The sequence below is a fragment of the Sapajus apella genome, unplaced genomic scaffold (genome assembly GCF_009761245.1).
Source record: "Sapajus apella isolate SASKATOON/1434 unplaced genomic scaffold, GSC_monkey_1.0 scaffold20, whole genome shotgun sequence".
Lineage (NCBI taxonomy): Eukaryota > Metazoa > Chordata > Mammalia > Primates > Cebidae > Sapajus > Sapajus apella.
Genome location: NW_022436960.1, coordinates 6,588,499 through 6,607,164, shown reverse-complemented (window position 1 = coordinate 6,607,164; position 18,666 = coordinate 6,588,499). Strand labels below are relative to the sequence as shown.

The following is an 18,666-nucleotide window of genomic DNA, read 5'->3' as shown; positions in this document are numbered from 1 at the left end:
TTTTTTATAATTGAGTAGTAAGAACGTTTTTTTCTGGATGCAAATCCTTTTTCAGATACGTGTTTTCAACATTTTCTACTAGTTTATAGTTTGCCTGTTTATTTTTTGAACGCTTTTTCTGCATCTGAGATGAATCACAGGATTTTTCTCCTTTATTCTGTTAATGTGGCACTTACATTGATTGATATTTGAGTATTGACCAAACTTTGTATTTTTAACATACATCCCACTTAGTCATGGTATATTTTACTCTTTACATAATGCTAGAATTCGTTTGTGAATACTTTGTTAAGGATTTTTGTGTCTTTGTTCATGAAGGATATTGGTCTTTTGTTTTTTTCCTCACTATTTCTCAATTCAAAACTTCCAGTCTCCTTGTTGATTTTGGTAGCAGAGTTCTGTACCCGGCACTCTGTTTGGTCTTCCCCTTTTTGCCCTGTAGGTCTCTTAAGTCTCCTCCTTTTTAAAACTCCTAGGGCCTCTAGGGGAAAGAAGCCAGGGCTGCCATGGACTCACTTTGTTTTCTGTCTTTTAGTGGTCACAGTCCTTCTGTCCTGCCCATTGTCTAATTCTGAAAATAGTAATTTTCTCTCAAGTACAATTTTTATCTTTGTTTGCAGTGGGAGGGCTAACAGCGTCCCGGTTATTGCCTCGTGCAGGGAAGTGAAAGCAAAGCGATGCCTTTAAAGTTGTGTCAGTGCTTTATTTCTCCTGCCCCTTTTCATCATGGCCTGTCATTGTGGATTTTTCTTCTTTCTCATTTGTGTAATAACATTCTTTTTGGATAGTCAGCCTACTGCTGAATCAGAGGAACTGAGGTTCTTACTATTAAATTGGGTCATTTATATTTAATTGCAGAATATTATGTGCATTTGTTTTTGATAATACAAATTAAAACATTAAAATCTATGGGTAAGACGAATTTCTTGTTAGGATCGTTAAGAGTACTGTTGTGAGAAGAAAGCAAGTCTTATGACATCTCATAATGTTGAGGTTCAAATGATGTGGTTACCTCTGACCTCTTGCAGTTGGTTGGCATAGTCTGTGTCTTGGAAGGAAAGTGTGGCAGCATTATATCTTATAGGTGGAACGGTGCATAATCATACCTTTTTTTTCTGTATAACCTGAACTTTTTTTTTTTAAAGACAGGGTCACTCTGTTGCTGGGGCTGGAGTGCACTGGTACAGTTATAGCTCATTTTAGCCTTGATCTCCTGTGTTCAAGCAGTCCTGTCACCTCGGCCTTTCTAGTGGCTGGGGCTACAGGTACACACCACCATGCCCGGCTATTTTTTTTTTTTAATTTTTAGCAGACAGGAGGTCTTGCTTTATTGCTTAGGCTGGCCTCAAACCCTTAAGCTCAAGTGATCCTTTCCTCTCAGCCTCCTAAAGTGCTGGGATTATAGGCATGAGCCGTGGCACACAGCTTCTGAACTTCTTTGTGTTTTATCTTAGAATGATGTGCTTGCTTACTGTAATTAGAAATATTTATGTTGTTGTTCTTTATTGAGAGTAATTATTTCTGTTGTTAGTCAATGTAACTTCACTTTTACAACCTTTTAAACTTAGACGGTTAAGAAAAAACATGGCCAGGAACAGGCATTTTCTATATGCTTAAGGTAACAAATTATATTTTTAAATATAAGGCCAAGTACCTAGTTCAGGACTGTATGTCTCCTGTCTCTTAATTTAGTTCTGTTTCCATTATCCTTTATTGTTTCTCCTCTTTGCAGTTAAGACAGTGATAAATACTTGATTTCTCTTTAGCATTTAATATTTTAGTAACTTTTTCGATGTTGCAGTTATCCTAGAAGAGTGTCATAAACAAAACAATATTACTGGCCAGGGACAGTTGCTCATACCTGCAATCCCAATGCTTTGAGAAGCTGAGGCGAGTGGAAAACTTGAGGTCAGGAGCTCAAGACCAGCCTGGCCAGCATGGTGAAACCCTGTCTCTACTAAAAATACAAAAATTAGCTGGGTGTCGTGGTGCATTCCTGTAGTCCCAGCTACTCCCGAGGCTAAGGCAGGAGAATCACTTGAACCTGGGAGGAGAAGGTTGCAGTGAGCTGAGATGGTGCCACTGCACTCCAGCCTCAGCTATAGAGTGAGGCGGTCTCAAAAAGAAAAAAACAGTATTACTGACTTTCTCTTTCCCTTTGAAGGGGAAATTTGTAACTTCTATTTGCTTCTTTTCCCCTTGATAGCACTCTCTTCTGAATGCCTTTAAACCTCTATGGCACTCATTGTATTAACGTTTATTTTACAATTTCACATGCTAATATTCTTATGCCATTAGTTTTTAGTTTTTTTTTAAATGTGTTTATTCTGTTTCTCTAACTAGATTTTAAGTTACCTGTTAAGGATCTTGTCAACAAAGTTTGTTTTCCCTATGCAGTCTTTAAATGCTTACTTTATCCTTTTGAATACTTTTTAGCCATTAATTGTCCATTACCTTTTTACTACTCTCTTCATTTACTCTCAACTTCCTGTTGTCATTCACTTTCCTGTCTGTACCGTAGAGAGTAGGCCCATTCATAATTTGCCTTCTCACAGCTTTATAATATTGTGGTTGAAATGTTTCACCAAATACAAACATGTAAAATGAGTTATCAGTTCTTTCTGATATTGAAATCAGAACGGTTGATGAACATTTGTCATTTATAACATTATAGGCTATTAAAGATCATATTTTCAAAGAATGTGTACTACTCTGGGGAAATTTTGTAATTATTTCTGAAACAGCAGGGTACAAAATTCTATAGGTGGTATGAAGATTGTTTTATAAAATGACTATATATGAAGAAAATACATGAAAGTGTTTCCATATTTTCTAAAATGAGCGTGTGTTTTATCATCAGAGAAAAAACTTGCAAATCTTAAGAAATAAAGGCAGATTGACTTTTAATGTGAAATTATACTTAATAATGTAATAGCATATCAAACAGTGGTTCTCAATCCTGGTTGTAGAGTATAATCAGAATCTCCGGGTGTAGGGCCGGGTTATTGGTATTTTTAGTAAAGCTTCCCAGGTGATTCTTTTGTGCATCAAGACTGAGAACGCTGGTAGAATCTGGCACACAGAGCACCTTAATTATTTTAAATGGAATCTTGTGTGCGTGCACATTTTTATCTTTGTTTTCAGTAGGGGCTTGCAGGTACTGTGTGCTGCTGGTATGGGTTTCTAACTTAATGTGGATGTCTTGTCAAGGAATTGGTTATTGCTAATAATACATGTGTCTTTATGAAACAGCTCCAAATAGTTAACCCACAAATTTCTTATTTGGCATTGGGGTGAAGTTAAAACATACACATTCAAGGTAGATGTCAGGTACATACTAAAAATCTTCTCCTATATACCAATTGATGGTCTCTGGTTTTGTTTGGGGCCTTAATCCTTGACCTCCAGGAGAGACACTGTATTTTATTTCTGAAAGTAACTGTGCAGAGAGAAATTTCAATTCTACCAGTGTTCTTAGTCTTGATGCACAAAAGAATCACCTGGGAAGCTTTCCTAAAAATACCAATAACGAAGCCCTACACCCGGAGATTCTGATTATACTCTGCAACCAGGATTGAGATCCACTGTTTGATATGCTATTACATTATTAAGTATAATTTCACATTAAATTTAAATTTAAATGGATAATAAGTTGGATAATGCAAGGAGAAAGAAATTCTCTTTTGTGTTTTCTTGATGACAGGCTTAATAAGAAATTAGTAGTTCTTTACAGCCATGTCAGTAGCAGCACTAGAGGCAGAGGTCAGCCTTTTGGATGGTATCCTAACAGGTCATTGTATCATGGTCCTTTTCTGGTGTGAACTGATATGAATCTGTATTTCACAGTTCCTTGGAAAGAAGTTTGCAGACTGATGTTTGATTTTCCTCACTGATGTTATGAGAAGTGACCTGAATTTTTAATTCATATATCATAATTTTTTGGTAGGAAGGAGAAATTTTGTACGGCTTCATTTTTAAATGGCAGCCAGTTGCTTTTAGCTGGTGCCATTGAAATATATCACATTTTAATTTTTTTTCTGTTGTCATCTTCATTTTGACACTTAGAAGTCTTAAAGAAACGTTTAGTGATATTCTAGTTAAAATGTCAGTCCCAATTTCTTTTCTAAATCTTGGCTATTATAGAGTTGGCAAAGTATTTCAGATTTGAAATATGTTAATAAAATTTTAGTTATGAGTTAAGGTATTTTCTTCAACAGGAATAGCTAGCTTTGGCTAGAGTGCAATGCCAAGGAAGTAGCTCCTTTATTTTGTGATAATGGAAGTTTATTGGATTAGAAGAAGTATGAAATGAGCTCAGAGAGCCTTTATTGTAGTGGGCTTTCATTATAATAGCCTGATTTATATGGTTGATTCTCATTATTGTAAGTTTAATAAATTATTGCGTGAAGGAAAACTTGAAAGTTGAAGTTGATATGACATAGGTTGAAATGGAATAAATCAGAATTTTATACTGATTTGTCTTAGGAAAACCTCTTTCAAACCTGAATTATATAAATCAGCTATTCTAAAGGTAGCCTTTGGAGAGGAACTTTACCAGAATTCCTCCATTTGAATTTCTGTTTCTTACACTGATTCTGTGATTACTACTGAAGACCTATTCTTAGCCGTTGGCTGGAAACATTGCAAGTGTCTCTTGTAAATGCTTGCAAGTGTCATGCTATTACTGCTGCTAGGAAAGGAGCCACAGGTTACAGAGAAACTTGAGTGCTGAGTTTATAAATTAAGAAATCAGCACTCATACTTTCAGTCTGTTGGTTAGCTCCTACTTCTTAAGGAGTTGATGCATGCCAAGTCAGGATACTACTTTCTTCCAGGGTTAGGATGAAAAGTATACTTACTTGTAACAAATAAGGCAAGCTTATTTTCAGGTTGTGATCCAAGTGTTAACATGTGTTGCCTATTTGCTGTTAAATGCTCATTCATAACTGCTTGACTCTGCGGATTGACTGATCAGTTTTTCTCTAAGTATTTTTATTTATTTATCTATATCTATTTATCTATTTATTTATGAGAGAGAGAGAGTCTCACTTTGTTGCCCAGGGTGAAGTGCAGTGGCATGTTCTCGGCTCACTGCAGTCTTTGCCTCCTAGGTTCAAGTGATTCTCCTGCCTCTGCATTCTAAGTAGCTGGAATTACAGGCGCCTGCCACCACACCCAGCTAATTTTCCTATTTTTAGTAGCGATGGGTTTTACCATGTTGGCCAGGCTGGTCTTGAACTCCTGACCTCAGGTGATCTGGCCGCCTTGGTCTCCCAAAGTGCTGGGATTACAGGCATGAGCCACTGCACCCAGTGGTAGAAAACAATTGTTAATGAGCACCATATTTTTATTGACTTTAAATCATGTGGGAAATAAGTTGAATGGCTCTTTGGTTTGACAAAAGCAGGAATCCGTGTCTGTAAATCTGCATCTAGAAAGGAAAGGATGCAGATCAGTGGACAGTGCATGATTGTTCAGGAGATGCAGAATATGTACTCTTCTTTGTGGTAAGGTCTGTTTTTGCCAATCCTGATAAAGTACATGTAACTATAATGAAAACAGGAAAGGAATGGGATTTTGCCATTAATTGGTTAAATCAGGTATTGAAATTTTATTAAATCTCAGAAATATTTCGTAGCCCCTTGGTGATACAGTTAAGATGGTTGCTCATCTTTGCTTAAGAGAAAGCTTAATAAAGATGAAAATTACTTTAAACCTTTTTCTTAAACTTCTGCAGACTGAGCTGTATATCTGATTTTGTATAATTTATCACTTATAGAAATGGAGCTTGAGAGTAATAGCAGACTAATATTTCTCTCAATGTTTCTATGGAGTTTGTCTTAATCTTAATACATTTATAAACTTAAGTATCAAAATTACATTGTTTGGACCGAAAAATAGATTTGTTGGTCTTTCTTGAAGGTTCATTGAAAATAACTCAGTAATTTTAACTACTGTTAGTACTAATTAACTCTTATATTTTAAGGAACCCAGTGACAATGGACCTCTTTTTACTGAATTAAAGTTCTACCAACGAGCTGCAAAACCAGAGCAAAGTAAGAAATGCAGTACACTGTTTACACTTTAAAAATGACCAGTTTTTTGTTTTGTTTTAAGCCAAGACCTAGAGCATTATGTCTTATGTTATGACTCTGTTATTTTTTTTTGCCTTATAAATTCCATTACGTGAGATTTGTCTGAAATAATTCTGGTCTTTTAATGGGTTTGTTGCATCAATATTTTCCCTATATTGATATATAGAATAAAGTTAATAATAAATGACATGCTTTACAAAATATTGTTAAACATTGAGAATTATTGATGAACTAGAACAGGATATCAAGGTAGCAAACCAGAACCTCTCCTAGTTACTTTGGTCCCTTCTGTCCATCTCTCCTAGACCTTTATTTCCTGGTTGAGGACTTTTAGATTGAGGAAGAAACACCTTTTAGATTGGTATGAAAAACAGGTCTTCCTATCGAATCAAGTAAATGTTATGTAATTAGAGATATAAACTGCAACTTCAGGATAGTCCACCCTCCGTATTCTCAGATTCCACATCCTTAGACTCAACCGACCGGGGATCAAAAATATTCCAGGAAAAAAAAAAACAATAAAAAATAACAATTCAGTAATAAAAAACAGTACAAATAAAAAGCTAGTACAGTATAACTATTGACACAACATTTACATTGTATTTTGTATTATAAGTAATCTAGAAATGAGATAAAAGTATATAGGAAGGTGTATGGAGGCTGTATGCAGATAATACACCATTTTATATGAGGGACTTGAGCATCTGGATTTTGGTATCTTGAGGTGTGGGGGTTCCTGGAAACATGCCCGTAGAATGAAGGAATGACTGTACTGTAGTTTTGATTTAAAAAAAAAAAAATGCTTTTCATAGATTTTTCATTTTAAAGAAAAATAGGAGTTTTGTAGGTTAATAAAAATGTTTTCATCGTAAAATGCTTTTCATTATTGGTTATACTGTATTCTTTTTTTATGATTAAAGATGAATTCACATGTATAAATACATTTTGCTCTTAATGATTTTTTAAAAATTATCATTTATGTATAACAATTTAAATCATGGGGATCTGTTTTAATTTGTAGTTCAGAAATGGATTCGTACCCATAAGCTGAAGTACCTGGGTGTTCCTAAGTATTGGGGGTCTGGTCTACATGACAAAAATGGAAAAAGGTAAAAATATGTGTGATTTGTCTTTCTCCTTCCCTTTGCAACATTCACTGGTTGGTTTAGTCAGTAATTATTTACTGATCACTTACAGTATTACTAGGCCTCCATCTGGACTATATGGAATGTATGTGACATAGATGAATAAGATGTTATCTCCTGCTTTCCATAACAGCAGGCTGTGATGCCCTATTAGAGTAGGGGTGCCTCTCTAATCAGGGGACTTCTAGAGAGCAGTATCAACTGACTGTAACCCAACTGTCAAGGAGGAATAAAGCCAAACAGGCCCTGGATTTTTTTTTTTTTTATTTGTCCTTAAAAATAAACAAACACAACTCCTCTGTTCTTTATGCAAAAGGGAGCCACTTCAGGATTGCATTTGGTATTTCATGTTGGATCTGCCCACATGAGATTACACTCACCCTTTATGAGGGGTTCAGTCTAGCTGGTGAGTGAAAACAAACATATATCAAACAATTAGAGAACAGTTTAGTGCTCAAATGTGTGATACTGACTTACATGTCTTAGGAGTTCAGAGAATGGAGATAATTCCTTGGCAAAGTTTATTTGGAGAAAACCTCTAATACTTTGGTGCATAAGCAGCACTTGATACATATTTGAATGAATGAATGGGACTTGATGGAGTAAGGCTTTGGTAGCTGAGACTCTAAGGGTAGATTTACTTTGGAACTGGGGATATATTGCTTCGGATGATTTGAACTGCAAGTAAAGGAAAACTTTGACTCAGGCAATCATCAAGGGCCCAAGTTCCTTATCTTTGCCCTCCTCATCTTGGTTTTGTTCTCTGTTAGTTCTCTATTGTGTTGTCTCCGGGTGGCTGCTCCATTTCTAGGCTTCACAGGCAGGCACAGTACCCAAGGGCAGAAAATGATATCTATTGTGTGTTGCGACTTTCACTTTCCTGGCAAAGAAAGCTTTCCCAGGAGCCCTGTGGCAGACTTCCTCTCAGTTTTCTTGGTCAGAATTTTATCAGTACTTAAACCATTCGTTGGCAAGGACAAAGTGGTCACAATGATCCACGTGGAAAAGGATGGAATACCAGAACCAAATTGGTGCTCCGTTAGAAAAGATTGAGAGGAGGGGTAATAGTTGGTTAGGCAGCCAGTGTTGTGGGGAGCCCTGAAGTCATTTTTAACATTTCCTTTTATGTGGTTTTGCTAGGATAGCAAAATATATTATAGTTTTTATAATACTATAGAGCAAGGATTAGTTAAGTTAGTTAAGAGCAAGGATTCTAGACTGCCTAGTTTTAAAACCTTGTTTTGCCCCTTAAAATGTGTGTGACTTTGGGCAATGTTTTGCTTTAATTTCCTCATCTGTGAAATAGAGTAACAGCTACCTACTTAATCATGATTAAGTATAAAGCTACAAGAGTATATGTAAAACATAGATGTTGGCTTTTGCTCTCAAAGGGGTCTTTAATCGCTTAAACGTTAAAACCTATTGGTTTAGAAAATCATTGAGGAGGCAGAATAGCATCTTAAATGGGAGATTAACGTGAGCACAGGCAGGATAGGCTTCTATTCTACTGTATGACCTAATGACCGTCTTCCTCTAACAGAGGAAGAGGGCCTGTGTGTAAGAGAGAAGGAAACAAACTTGGAGAGTTGGTGGCAGATAATGAAGACCCACAGAGGAAATAACAGTTTGTAACCAATGTATAGTAGGTAGTCAGAAGCTGTTGCTTGCACTTGAGCAAGGGATGAGGTGACACAGTGGTGAAAGTGCCATTTGGAAAATGGTTTACATGGTGAATTAAAGACTGTCTAAAGGGGAATAAGACAAGCAAAACCCTTATAAATGACTTGCTGGGAAAAAAATCTGTTTGACTTTGTGCTCCAGTATATAATAGTTAGATTCCTAAAAAACAGTACATTATGAAAACCACATTTTATAGAGATGATTGGAAGAAAAGTGTGCCTGGGGCTAGAGCATTTTTAGACTTGGAATAACAGCCTTTTCCTCTTTCCATAATTTCAGTATAAATATCTTAAAAAAGCAAGTACAGTATATTGCAGCAAAACCTAAACACCAAACAAATGTGGTCATGGGCTAGTTACTTTCTGTCTCTCTTGTTTCCCTATCTGTGAGATGAAGATAATAGTACTTTATGAATTACTGTGAAGATGAAATGAAAACATGTAAATTGTAAGAGGTACACAGTAAGTGCCAGGAAATGTTTGTTGCAGTGATCATCACTGTGATTATTATGATTGGTTTCATTTGTTGGTCTGTTACTTTTGTCGGTGGTATTTTGCTTGGTGATGATGGTCTTTCTTAAAGTTGTCCACACTGTCATATCACATTTTACCATATCCATTCTTAACACCTGTTTTACGATGAAGTTTGGAACCAGTTAAACAGGTCTTTTGTTTGTGTGACTCCCGTGAGGTGACTAGGGACTAAGTGGGTCGAAGACTGAGTCTGTAAGCTGACTGACGAGGGCACTGCTGGAAAGAACTTCCCTGTGTGGATCAGAAGTGCCTTAGAGTGTGGTGACCAACCAGAACACAGTTTGAGTCTTAACTCACCGTTTACTAGTGATGACTTCACCTCCCACTCCATTTCTTCTATAAAATGAAGTTGCTAGAAATGTCTCCTTTAAAAAGATAATATTAATCATATATCAGGCATTGATTTACTCTTTAGGTTGAAGCTCTTAAAAAGAATCATTATAGGTCTTACAGAAGTAAATAAATAGAAAGTAGATTATTCTTCCAGTCCCCTCCCCTGCCAGACATCCTTAGTTTTTCTTGTAACTCACTGGAATTAATATGTATGTAGGGCTTGGAACAAGCTGCTATCATTATTAAATTATACTGATGTATATATATATTTTTTGCTTGGGCATTTATCCTAGTCTCCAGAAAAGTATACATCAAAGGTTTTACTTTAAAGGAGTTACTTAGAAATAACTTTCATTTTATTACTCAACGGCAAGAGGTGTCTTTCCAGAAGAATGTGGTACTGGTTTTATGAAATTTGTGGAATCGTGTTTTTCTGTTGATGTTTATGATTTAGTTATGGTGAAGAGATTAAGGGCTTAATAAGAATGGTGGTGGGGTGATTTGTGAATAAAAACAAAGACCTACATAGTAGAATTTATTAATAAACCCATGTAGAATTAAGCAATTGTGTTTTAGCCCTCTTTCAGACTGTTACAGAGGTTGTGCCTTTGTTACCTGTATATTACAAGTTAAGTATCTCTTATCTGAAATGTTGGCACCAGAAGTATATTAGATTTGGGATTTCTTGAGGATTTTGTAATATTTGCATTAATACCTACTGGTTGAGTATCCCAAATCTGAAAATGGGAAATCCAAAATGCTCCAGTGAACATTTCCTTTGAGCATCATGTTGGCACTAAAAAACTTTCTAGTTTTAGAGCATTTCTGATTTCAGATTTTCAGATTTGTGATGCTCAACCTATATTATAATTATTATACACATCACCTATTTAGTAAAAGCCAACACGTATACGTGCCCTGGTCTCATCTCTCAGCCTTTCGAAATCTGTTATACAAAGGAAAATAGGAACTCAAAGTTACCATTTTCATCTTTATTATCTTACAAGCCAACGTACTAGAAAATCTTACATGAATGAATGTATTTTGCCACTGACTAACTTTATAACCTTGGACAAGTCACTTTACCTCCAAAGACCTCAGTTATTTTATTTATTAAAAGATGTTTAGTTGAGATGATTTTCTAATTTCCTTCCAGTTCAAAAATGAATAGAGTTCTGAGTTTTTTTGTTCATAATCTTGTCTGTTAATGTTAGTTAACTCTTCCTTCCCTATTGAACTTGTCATGTTGCTATCATAGAAGCCTACAACATATAAATGGGATTTTTGTATCCTCGTGACCTTTATTTAAGTATATGTAGTGCAGTGGTTACAAGCATGATTTTGTCACATACTAGAGGACAAATTACTTACAGTTTTCTTCTGCTGTAAAATGGGGATGATAGGAGTTATCTACCTTATAGATGTGAGGTTTAAATGCTCTAATAGCATTTTAAGTACTTACAGTAGTGCTGTGCTCATACCAGGTGTTCAGTAAATGCCAGGCGTTATGGTGTTGATGATGCATAGTCTTCCTTATTGGAAGATGTCTTGATACGTTCTGAGTGTGGTTTTGGTTTTTATTGATTTACTGAATGATTTAACCAGGCAAGTTAGAATCTGGAAAACTGTTGAAGATAAAAGTGATCTTCAGAGCAGAAGCTGAGCAGTGTTATTTCAAATAGGTGATGCTTTTCTGTACATACTAAAATACAACATATGATTATTGAATCTGAGTTTTGGGTGCTGGAAGTGACCTTAGAAAGGATGAGTCCCTGTTCTCTCATTTTACTTCTGTGGAAATTGAGGCCCAAGGAAGTAATGTGACCTTGGCCAATGTGACATAGGTGCTTTATGGCAAAACCAGTTATCTTCACATTTTCCCAGGATTTTTGTTTTTCCCCAAATCTTGGCCATTCAATGTTTAAGTGCAATCCTTTTATACCATTTAAACAATGTTACTGAATCTAGCTCTTGTTATAGCATCTCACAAGAATCTTGATTTTTAGCAGAATGTTGTTACCTTAAAAATAGAAACAGTCACAGGAAGGAAGCTGATATCCAGAAACATTAATTAATTTTAACTATGAGAAAAATAATTGCTGTCGTGTTTATTCAGCTTATTTTATTTTTACTGTGAATAAAACTTTTGGGTTCTCTGTGTGAACATTATCTTAAATTGAATAATAGTCTCCTGTAATTAGCTGAGACCAGGAAGAGGCCCTCCAGGTAAAAAGCAGGACCTGAAAGCACTCTGAACTCTTGAGATTTCTGGTTGGGAGACATTGTTGCAAATGTTTGTATTTCTTTTTTAAAAAACACTTCCTTACTAAACATTGTCTTGAAAAAATTAACTTTGAGAGTACTCATTGCAAAGTTGGTTTTCTCGATTTGTATTTTGTTCATTGGCTTTTCATATTTGTTTGCAGTTACAGGTTTATGATAATGGATCGCTTTGGGAGTGACCTTCAGAAAATATATGAAGCGAATGCCAAAAAGTTTTCTCGGAAAACTGTCTTGCAGCTAAGCTTAAGAATTGTATGTGAGCTATGTTTTTCTTGTTTTTTAAAAAATTGTTTTTAATACAGTAAAGGCTAGTTTATGTTGAAGCTTGGTCCTCTGCTGGTTGGTGTTAGGTACTGCATTAACTTATTCTGTGTGATACTTTGTAGCTGGATATTCTGGAATATATTCATGAGCATGAGTATGTGCATGGAGATATCAAGGCCTCAAATCTTCTTCTGAGCTACAAGAATCCTGACCAGGTAGTTTTATAATTTTAATTTCTACTATTTAAAACATGTTGTTTGAAAATAAATATGGTTGCTTTGAACTTTTGAACCTATGTAGAAGTTTTACTTTTTGAAGTCAATGTGGTAATAATATTTCTTCTTGACACTTTGATCTAGTTAACATTCTACATTTTTGATGTGATTTGTTGGCACTTTATCAAGTTGGCTATTTTGCCCTAAATAATATTCACAAGAAGTGCTTGTGGTACAAAATGAATTTCAAATAGCTATTTGGGGGTGGAAGCTTAAAATTATATAGTACACCAATGAATTATGTTTGCCTGTCTGCTTTGTCACTTTTTTTTATTCCTTTGTTCAAGAAATCCATCAAATGTAAGTGTTCTATTACTTGGAAAATTTGGTCTTTAACATGTTGATTATTCAAATCAATTGGTTTACAGAAATATCTTAGCTGTCTAAATTTGTATACCCTTAGTGTTTGGAATTCAAATGTGCTTTTTTTTTTCTTTTTTAGCTTATTACATTCCCTTTGTAATTTTTACTTTCTAAGGAAAGGAGAAAAGCTTATAATAATATACCTTGATTTAGGTCAGTTTAGTTGAAGTAGAGGGATCTATACAATTTTCCTGTATAGCTGTTTCTGTGATTTCAGTGAAAGTAAGGTTTAGTTGATGTTCATACTTAATGCATGTTCTCACTTCTTACTTGATCTTATATAAAAAGGAAGATTTCAACATTTTAAATGTGTTTGGGTGGAAATTGAGGCCCAAGGAAATAATGTGTTTGTATTGTAATTATTTGTTAGTACCTGTACTTCATTCTTTCTCTCAAATTTACCTTTAACTGCCTTTGCCTAGTTTTTCCTATTTCCTTTGGCTATCTTTCCTTTTTTTGTCATCTCATACTTGCTTCCCTTTCTCCAGTGTCAGTTATGATGGATATAAAGGAATCTAAGTACAAAAGAAGAATGTTACTATTCTATTAATATAGTGTGCTAGTGGAGAAATCTTAAAAAGTCAGTCATCAAATTCATCTCCTTTCTAGCCATTTCTTTTTGGATGTTTCTAGGCTAAGAACAAACAAAATGCAGCTAAGAACCTGAACAATAAGGGTTCCATTAATTTAAATAGGCTGGACTTGCACAGTGTAATAAAATACAGCTTAAATCACTTTGCAGGTGACTAAAACATGCTGCCTTTGTTTATATGGAAATATTTTTGCAGCTCTGTTATCTTTCAGATATATACTTTAGATGGGATTGTTTTTCCAGTGTTAGATGCTACATCTAACCATGTATTTTTTGCTTCAGTTTCCTCTTGTGCCCAGATGCGTGCATTTATGACGTTAACTCAGAATTAGAGTTGTAATGTGTGGCTATGGAGTAGAAGAAAGCCAAGTTTATTAGCTTTGTATGCTAATCAGACCCACATGTATGTGCCCACAGAAAAGTGTGTATATAATATTAAAATTTAGTTTTAATCATGCAGCCTTGGCTTTAGAATATAGTATTTAAATATAGATAAGCGCCTGATCTAAAAGTTCTTTAGATCATTATTGTGATGTATGAAATATTTTTATAAAGTAAATTGAGATTTGATTATTTTACAATTGAAGAAACAGGAGTAGAAGGTAACATATCATGTGTCCCCATCATTAGCAGTCTTCTATTGGTTGTGCTTTTCTGTGTGCAAGAAGTACTGACAGTTTACTCTGTGCTCAGTTTTCTTTAGAGTCTGTAAGAGAAAGTATAAAATGCATAATTTTTGTTCAAATTGAAGAGACAAGATTAATTACAAGTATAACACATACTTATCTAAAAAAATATATAATGTCAAGTGACTAGACTGTAGTTATGTGGTCATTTAATGTTTTTATTTAAAAAGTCTTTCAGAATTAAATATTTGCTGTTGTGTGCATTTTAGATCTCAGTTGTTTGGAGTGTTACGGAATGACCTTGTAGGTGAATCCACCTTCAGATGACAGTATTTTGTTTCAATGCTTTAAAGGAGTGTATGTGCAGTGATTTTGACTTTAGTTTGTCTTGGTGCTTGAAAATTTATAGGTGTACTTGGTAGATTATGGCCTTGCTTATCGGTACTGCCCAGAAGGAGTTCATAAAGAATATAAAGAAGACCCCAAAAGATGTCATGATGGCACTATTGAATTCACGAGCATCGATGCACACAATGGCGTGGGTATGTCAGTAGTGCTTGAGTGAGAAATAAACTGCTAATATTTTCTCCCAGATTCCTATGTAGTTCTTAATTTTGCGTAAATAAATAAATCGATAGTCAAATAAGAATTGAAGAGACACAGTGGCATGAGGAAAGAAGGCAGAGGTGAGACTCCTACAAATGTTTTTCAGGGCCCTCTGTGTTTTTTCTCTCCTGCCTTTTTCTCTCAGCCTTGAAAGATAACCAAGAAGGTGGTAGTGGTGAGGTGGTTCCTTCAACTGCAATGAGGATTTCTTTTGGTTTTATTTAGTTTAATTGGAATGTTAGTTTGTTTTTGTGTTTTTTCTCAAGTCTGTAAGTTTATTATGTATCTACCACTTTGTAATAGCTGACTTTTATTTGTTAGCTGTTAAGTTAGTTCTTCTGTGCTCAAAGCTGTGGAAAAACTCAAACACCCAGCTTTATTTAATAGCATATAAAAATTGTAAGAATATCTTCAAGTTTTCCAAAGGCAATATTGAATATACCATTATTTTATTTCTAGACTGATAGTCTCCACCTGAAACCATAAAATTTACCAATTTGGGTTTTAAAGTAAATTGTTAGTTGGAAGTAAATTGGGAGGTAAGCTATTTTTACTATCCAATGTTCACTACTTAGTTAAATGCAGTCAAAATTTTATGATGAAAAACAGAACATGGAGTTGACTGTTTTACCTTAGTATTTTATATGTACTTGAAATTATACATTAAAAATTATTTCAGTCTACCTAATCATCTTCTTTTGCATTTTAGCCCCATCAAGACGTGGTGATTTGGAAATACTTGGTTATTGCATGATCCAATGGCTTACTGGCCATCTTCCTTGGGAGGATAATTTGAAAGATCCTAGATATGTTAGAGATTCCAAAATTAGGTAAAGGAAAACTACGTTATTTCGAGCAAAATTATGATAAGCCAAATGTTTTTAGCCACAGTTTCTTGACAGGAACTGTAGTTTCAACTGATACTGATACGGAAATAAGAAAGTACTTGTTAAACAGTGAGGTTTCATGGTCTTTTGTTTACTTTACTTTAGAAAAATGTCTGTAAGCATATTTAGGATGTAGCACACTATTGCTTAATATGCTGTATATTTTCATTTAATATTAATAACATTCTGTGACATCAAGCTGCAAACAGTGACTCATTCTTTAATTTTAAACAGATATAGAGAAAATATTGCAAGTTTGATGGACAAATGTTTTCCTGAGAAAAACAAACCAGGTAGGAAAAGTCTTCTTAAATGTTAATAAGGGTTTTGTTTTCTGCAGATAAAAAGTTATGATACCATGGAGTAGCCCTTAACGTAAGACGTTAGGTGGTTTGTTAAATGAATACTTGATCTTTATTTAATTATTATTCAGTGCTTTTAGCAAAGGAAGCAAATTTCATTCATCCACTAAGCTAGTATGTATTGAGGCTTTGTTGTGTGCCAGGGACTGGAGTTACATCAGTGAACAAAACAAATATTCCTGCCCTCTTGAAGCTAACATTCTAGTTGGAGGAGTTAGATAGTAAACACATGAGCAAAATGTTTATGTTCCCCTGGTTAGTACTGTGGAAATAGAAAACAGGGAATAGAATTAAGGGATGGGGATGGCATGGGTAGTAAAGTAGGGAGGAGGACTGTAATTTTAAGTAGGGTATCCAGGGACAACCTCACTTAGGAGGTGACATTTGAGCAGTTGTAGGAAGGAGGTGAGGGAAGGAGTGAGCTGTGTAGAAGTCTGCGGAAGAGAGTTCTAGGCAGAAGGGACACTAGTGCCCAGGGAGTGCGAGGACTGTGTCTTTACAGGTCACCATGAGGGCTTTGGCTTTTAGTTCAAGCAGTAGTGTGAGGTTTGGAGTATAAAAGTGACATGAACGGCTTATCCTGAGGGGAAATGTCTCCTGCTTCTGGCGTGGGGATGGACTGCTGAGGGAGCAAGGATGGGCCTAGGCAGAAAGCAGGTTAAGAGGCCACTGCAATAACCCATGCGAGAGAATTGGAAGCCAAAGAGTGAGAAGTGGTCAGCTTGTATGTATTCAGACGTCTTTTTAAGCCTTTGCTTGGTTGTCTCCTTTTCAGGGAGGCCTAGCCTGACCTTATGCTATTTAAAATTGCAACTTACTTCTCATGCCAATAAATACAATATGGGTTTCTCAGAATTGTCCCATGGGCCTCATACCAATCAGTAGTCTCTCCCTCTTGTCCCAATGAGTCACTTGCCTTAACTTCCAATACCAAATATTTGTGTTTAAAATGTATAGAAATGGAATAATACAGTGAATGGAATAGATAAAATTCCTGTCCTCATGAAATTAATGTTTACTTCTGTTAGTGCCCTTTTCTTTCACTCAGTTATATGTTTGTGAAATTCATCCCCATTATTGTGTGGCTTTTTTTGTTTTTGTTTTGTTTTTTTTGAGACAGAGTCTCACTCTGTTATCCAGGCTAGAGTGCAGTGGCACAATCATGGCTCACTGCAGCCTTGACCTCCTGAGCTCAAGAGGTCTTCCCACTTCAGTCTCTGAAGTAACTGGGACTACAGGCACATGCCATCATGCCTGGCTAATTAAAAAAATTTTTTTTGTAGAGATGTGGTCTCACTGTGTTGTCCAGGCTAGTCTTGAACTCCTGGGGTCAAGCAGTCCTCCTACCTTAGCCTCCCAAAGTGTTGGGATTGTAGGCATGAGCCATTGTGCTTGGCCCTATTACTGTACGTTTAATAGTAGTTTCTCCATTACTATTTCTGTGTGGTAGTCTTATAGTTATATACCATTATTTATTCTGCTCTTAGGTTGTCTCCAATTTTTGGCAGTTGCAACTTGCCAGTTACACATACAGATGTATAGTCTACCTGTAATTGATTTTTGGGTATTATTTGAGGAGGGGTCGTGTATCTTTCTTATCCTCTTGTTTATATCTAGTTGACCCTTGAAAAGACCTTCCTTGAAAAGACCATTATCCTTTGTTATCATGTTTGTCATAAATTAAATATGGATCTGTGGATCTGTGCATCTGTTTCTGGACTCCCTTTTTTCAATTGTTCTTTTTGCCTATTTTTGGACCACACTGTCTTAATTACTGTAGCTTTATTTTAGGCTTGATATCTGGTAGTTCAAATTCTTTAGCACCTTTTTTTTTAACTAGACTTTGCTACTTTGCTGTTATTTGCCCTTCGCATTTCTATTTAAATTTTAGAATCACCTTGTCAAGTACACACACATTCACCCACCCCCACGTTTACTGGAACCTTGGGATTGAATTGATCTGTAGACCAATTTGGGGAGCACTAACATCTTTATACTGTTGAGTTTTCCAGTCCACTTATATGGTATATCTTTTATTAAATTTGGTCTGACTTAATTTCTCTCAACGGTGTTTTATAATCTCCTTTAGGAAAACCTTGCCCACCTTTCATTGTATTTGTTGCAAAGTGTTTGATGCTATTTTAAGTATTTTTAAAAAAGTTTATTTTCCAATTGGTTTTTGCTAGTATATAGAAATAAGATAGATTTTTATATATTTACCTTGCATCTTATGACCCTGCTAAATTTATCTATTAGTTCTAGCAGTTTTTTGTAGATTCTGTAGGATTTTCTACATGTAGTATGATGATGTTGGTGAATAAAGACTGGTTTGCATCTTTTTTCCCACTCTTTATGCCTTATATTTCTTTTCTTATTGTACTAGGGAAAAGTACACATGACTATTCTGCTATACTGAAGGGACATGGCAAAAGTGGACATTTTGCTCTCCAAAGGGGGAGCATTTTCAGTGTTTTATCATACATGGTGATACTTGTTTTGGGTTTTTGTAGATCCCCTTTATCAGATGAAAAAACTGGAAGTTAGGGATTTTTGTTGGTTTTTTTCTTGGTATATTCCAAGTATTTAGGAATAATCTGTCACATAGGAGGTGCTTAATAAATA

General features: G+C 35.4%; 1 protein-coding gene across 8 annotated transcripts in view; it reads left to right on the top strand.

Moving 5' to 3' along the window:
- VRK1 (VRK serine/threonine kinase 1) overlaps positions 1–18,666 on the top strand; it is an 83,356-nt gene that overhangs the window by 42,232 nt on the left and 22,458 nt on the right. For all 8 annotated transcript variants that reach the window (XM_032287472.1, XM_032287471.1, XM_032287473.1 and 5 more), the window contains exons 4-10: positions 5,987–6,056; positions 7,117–7,204; positions 12,213–12,321; positions 12,456–12,548; positions 14,599–14,731; positions 15,505–15,625; positions 15,917–15,975. In XM_032287472.1, coding sequence (XP_032143363.1) covers positions 5,987–6,056; positions 7,117–7,204; positions 12,213–12,321; positions 12,456–12,548; positions 14,599–14,731; positions 15,505–15,625; positions 15,917–15,975 — 673 coding nt within the window. The remainder of the gene's footprint in view (positions 1–5,986; positions 6,057–7,116; positions 7,205–12,212; positions 12,322–12,455; positions 12,549–14,598; positions 14,732–15,504; positions 15,626–15,916; positions 15,976–18,666) is intronic.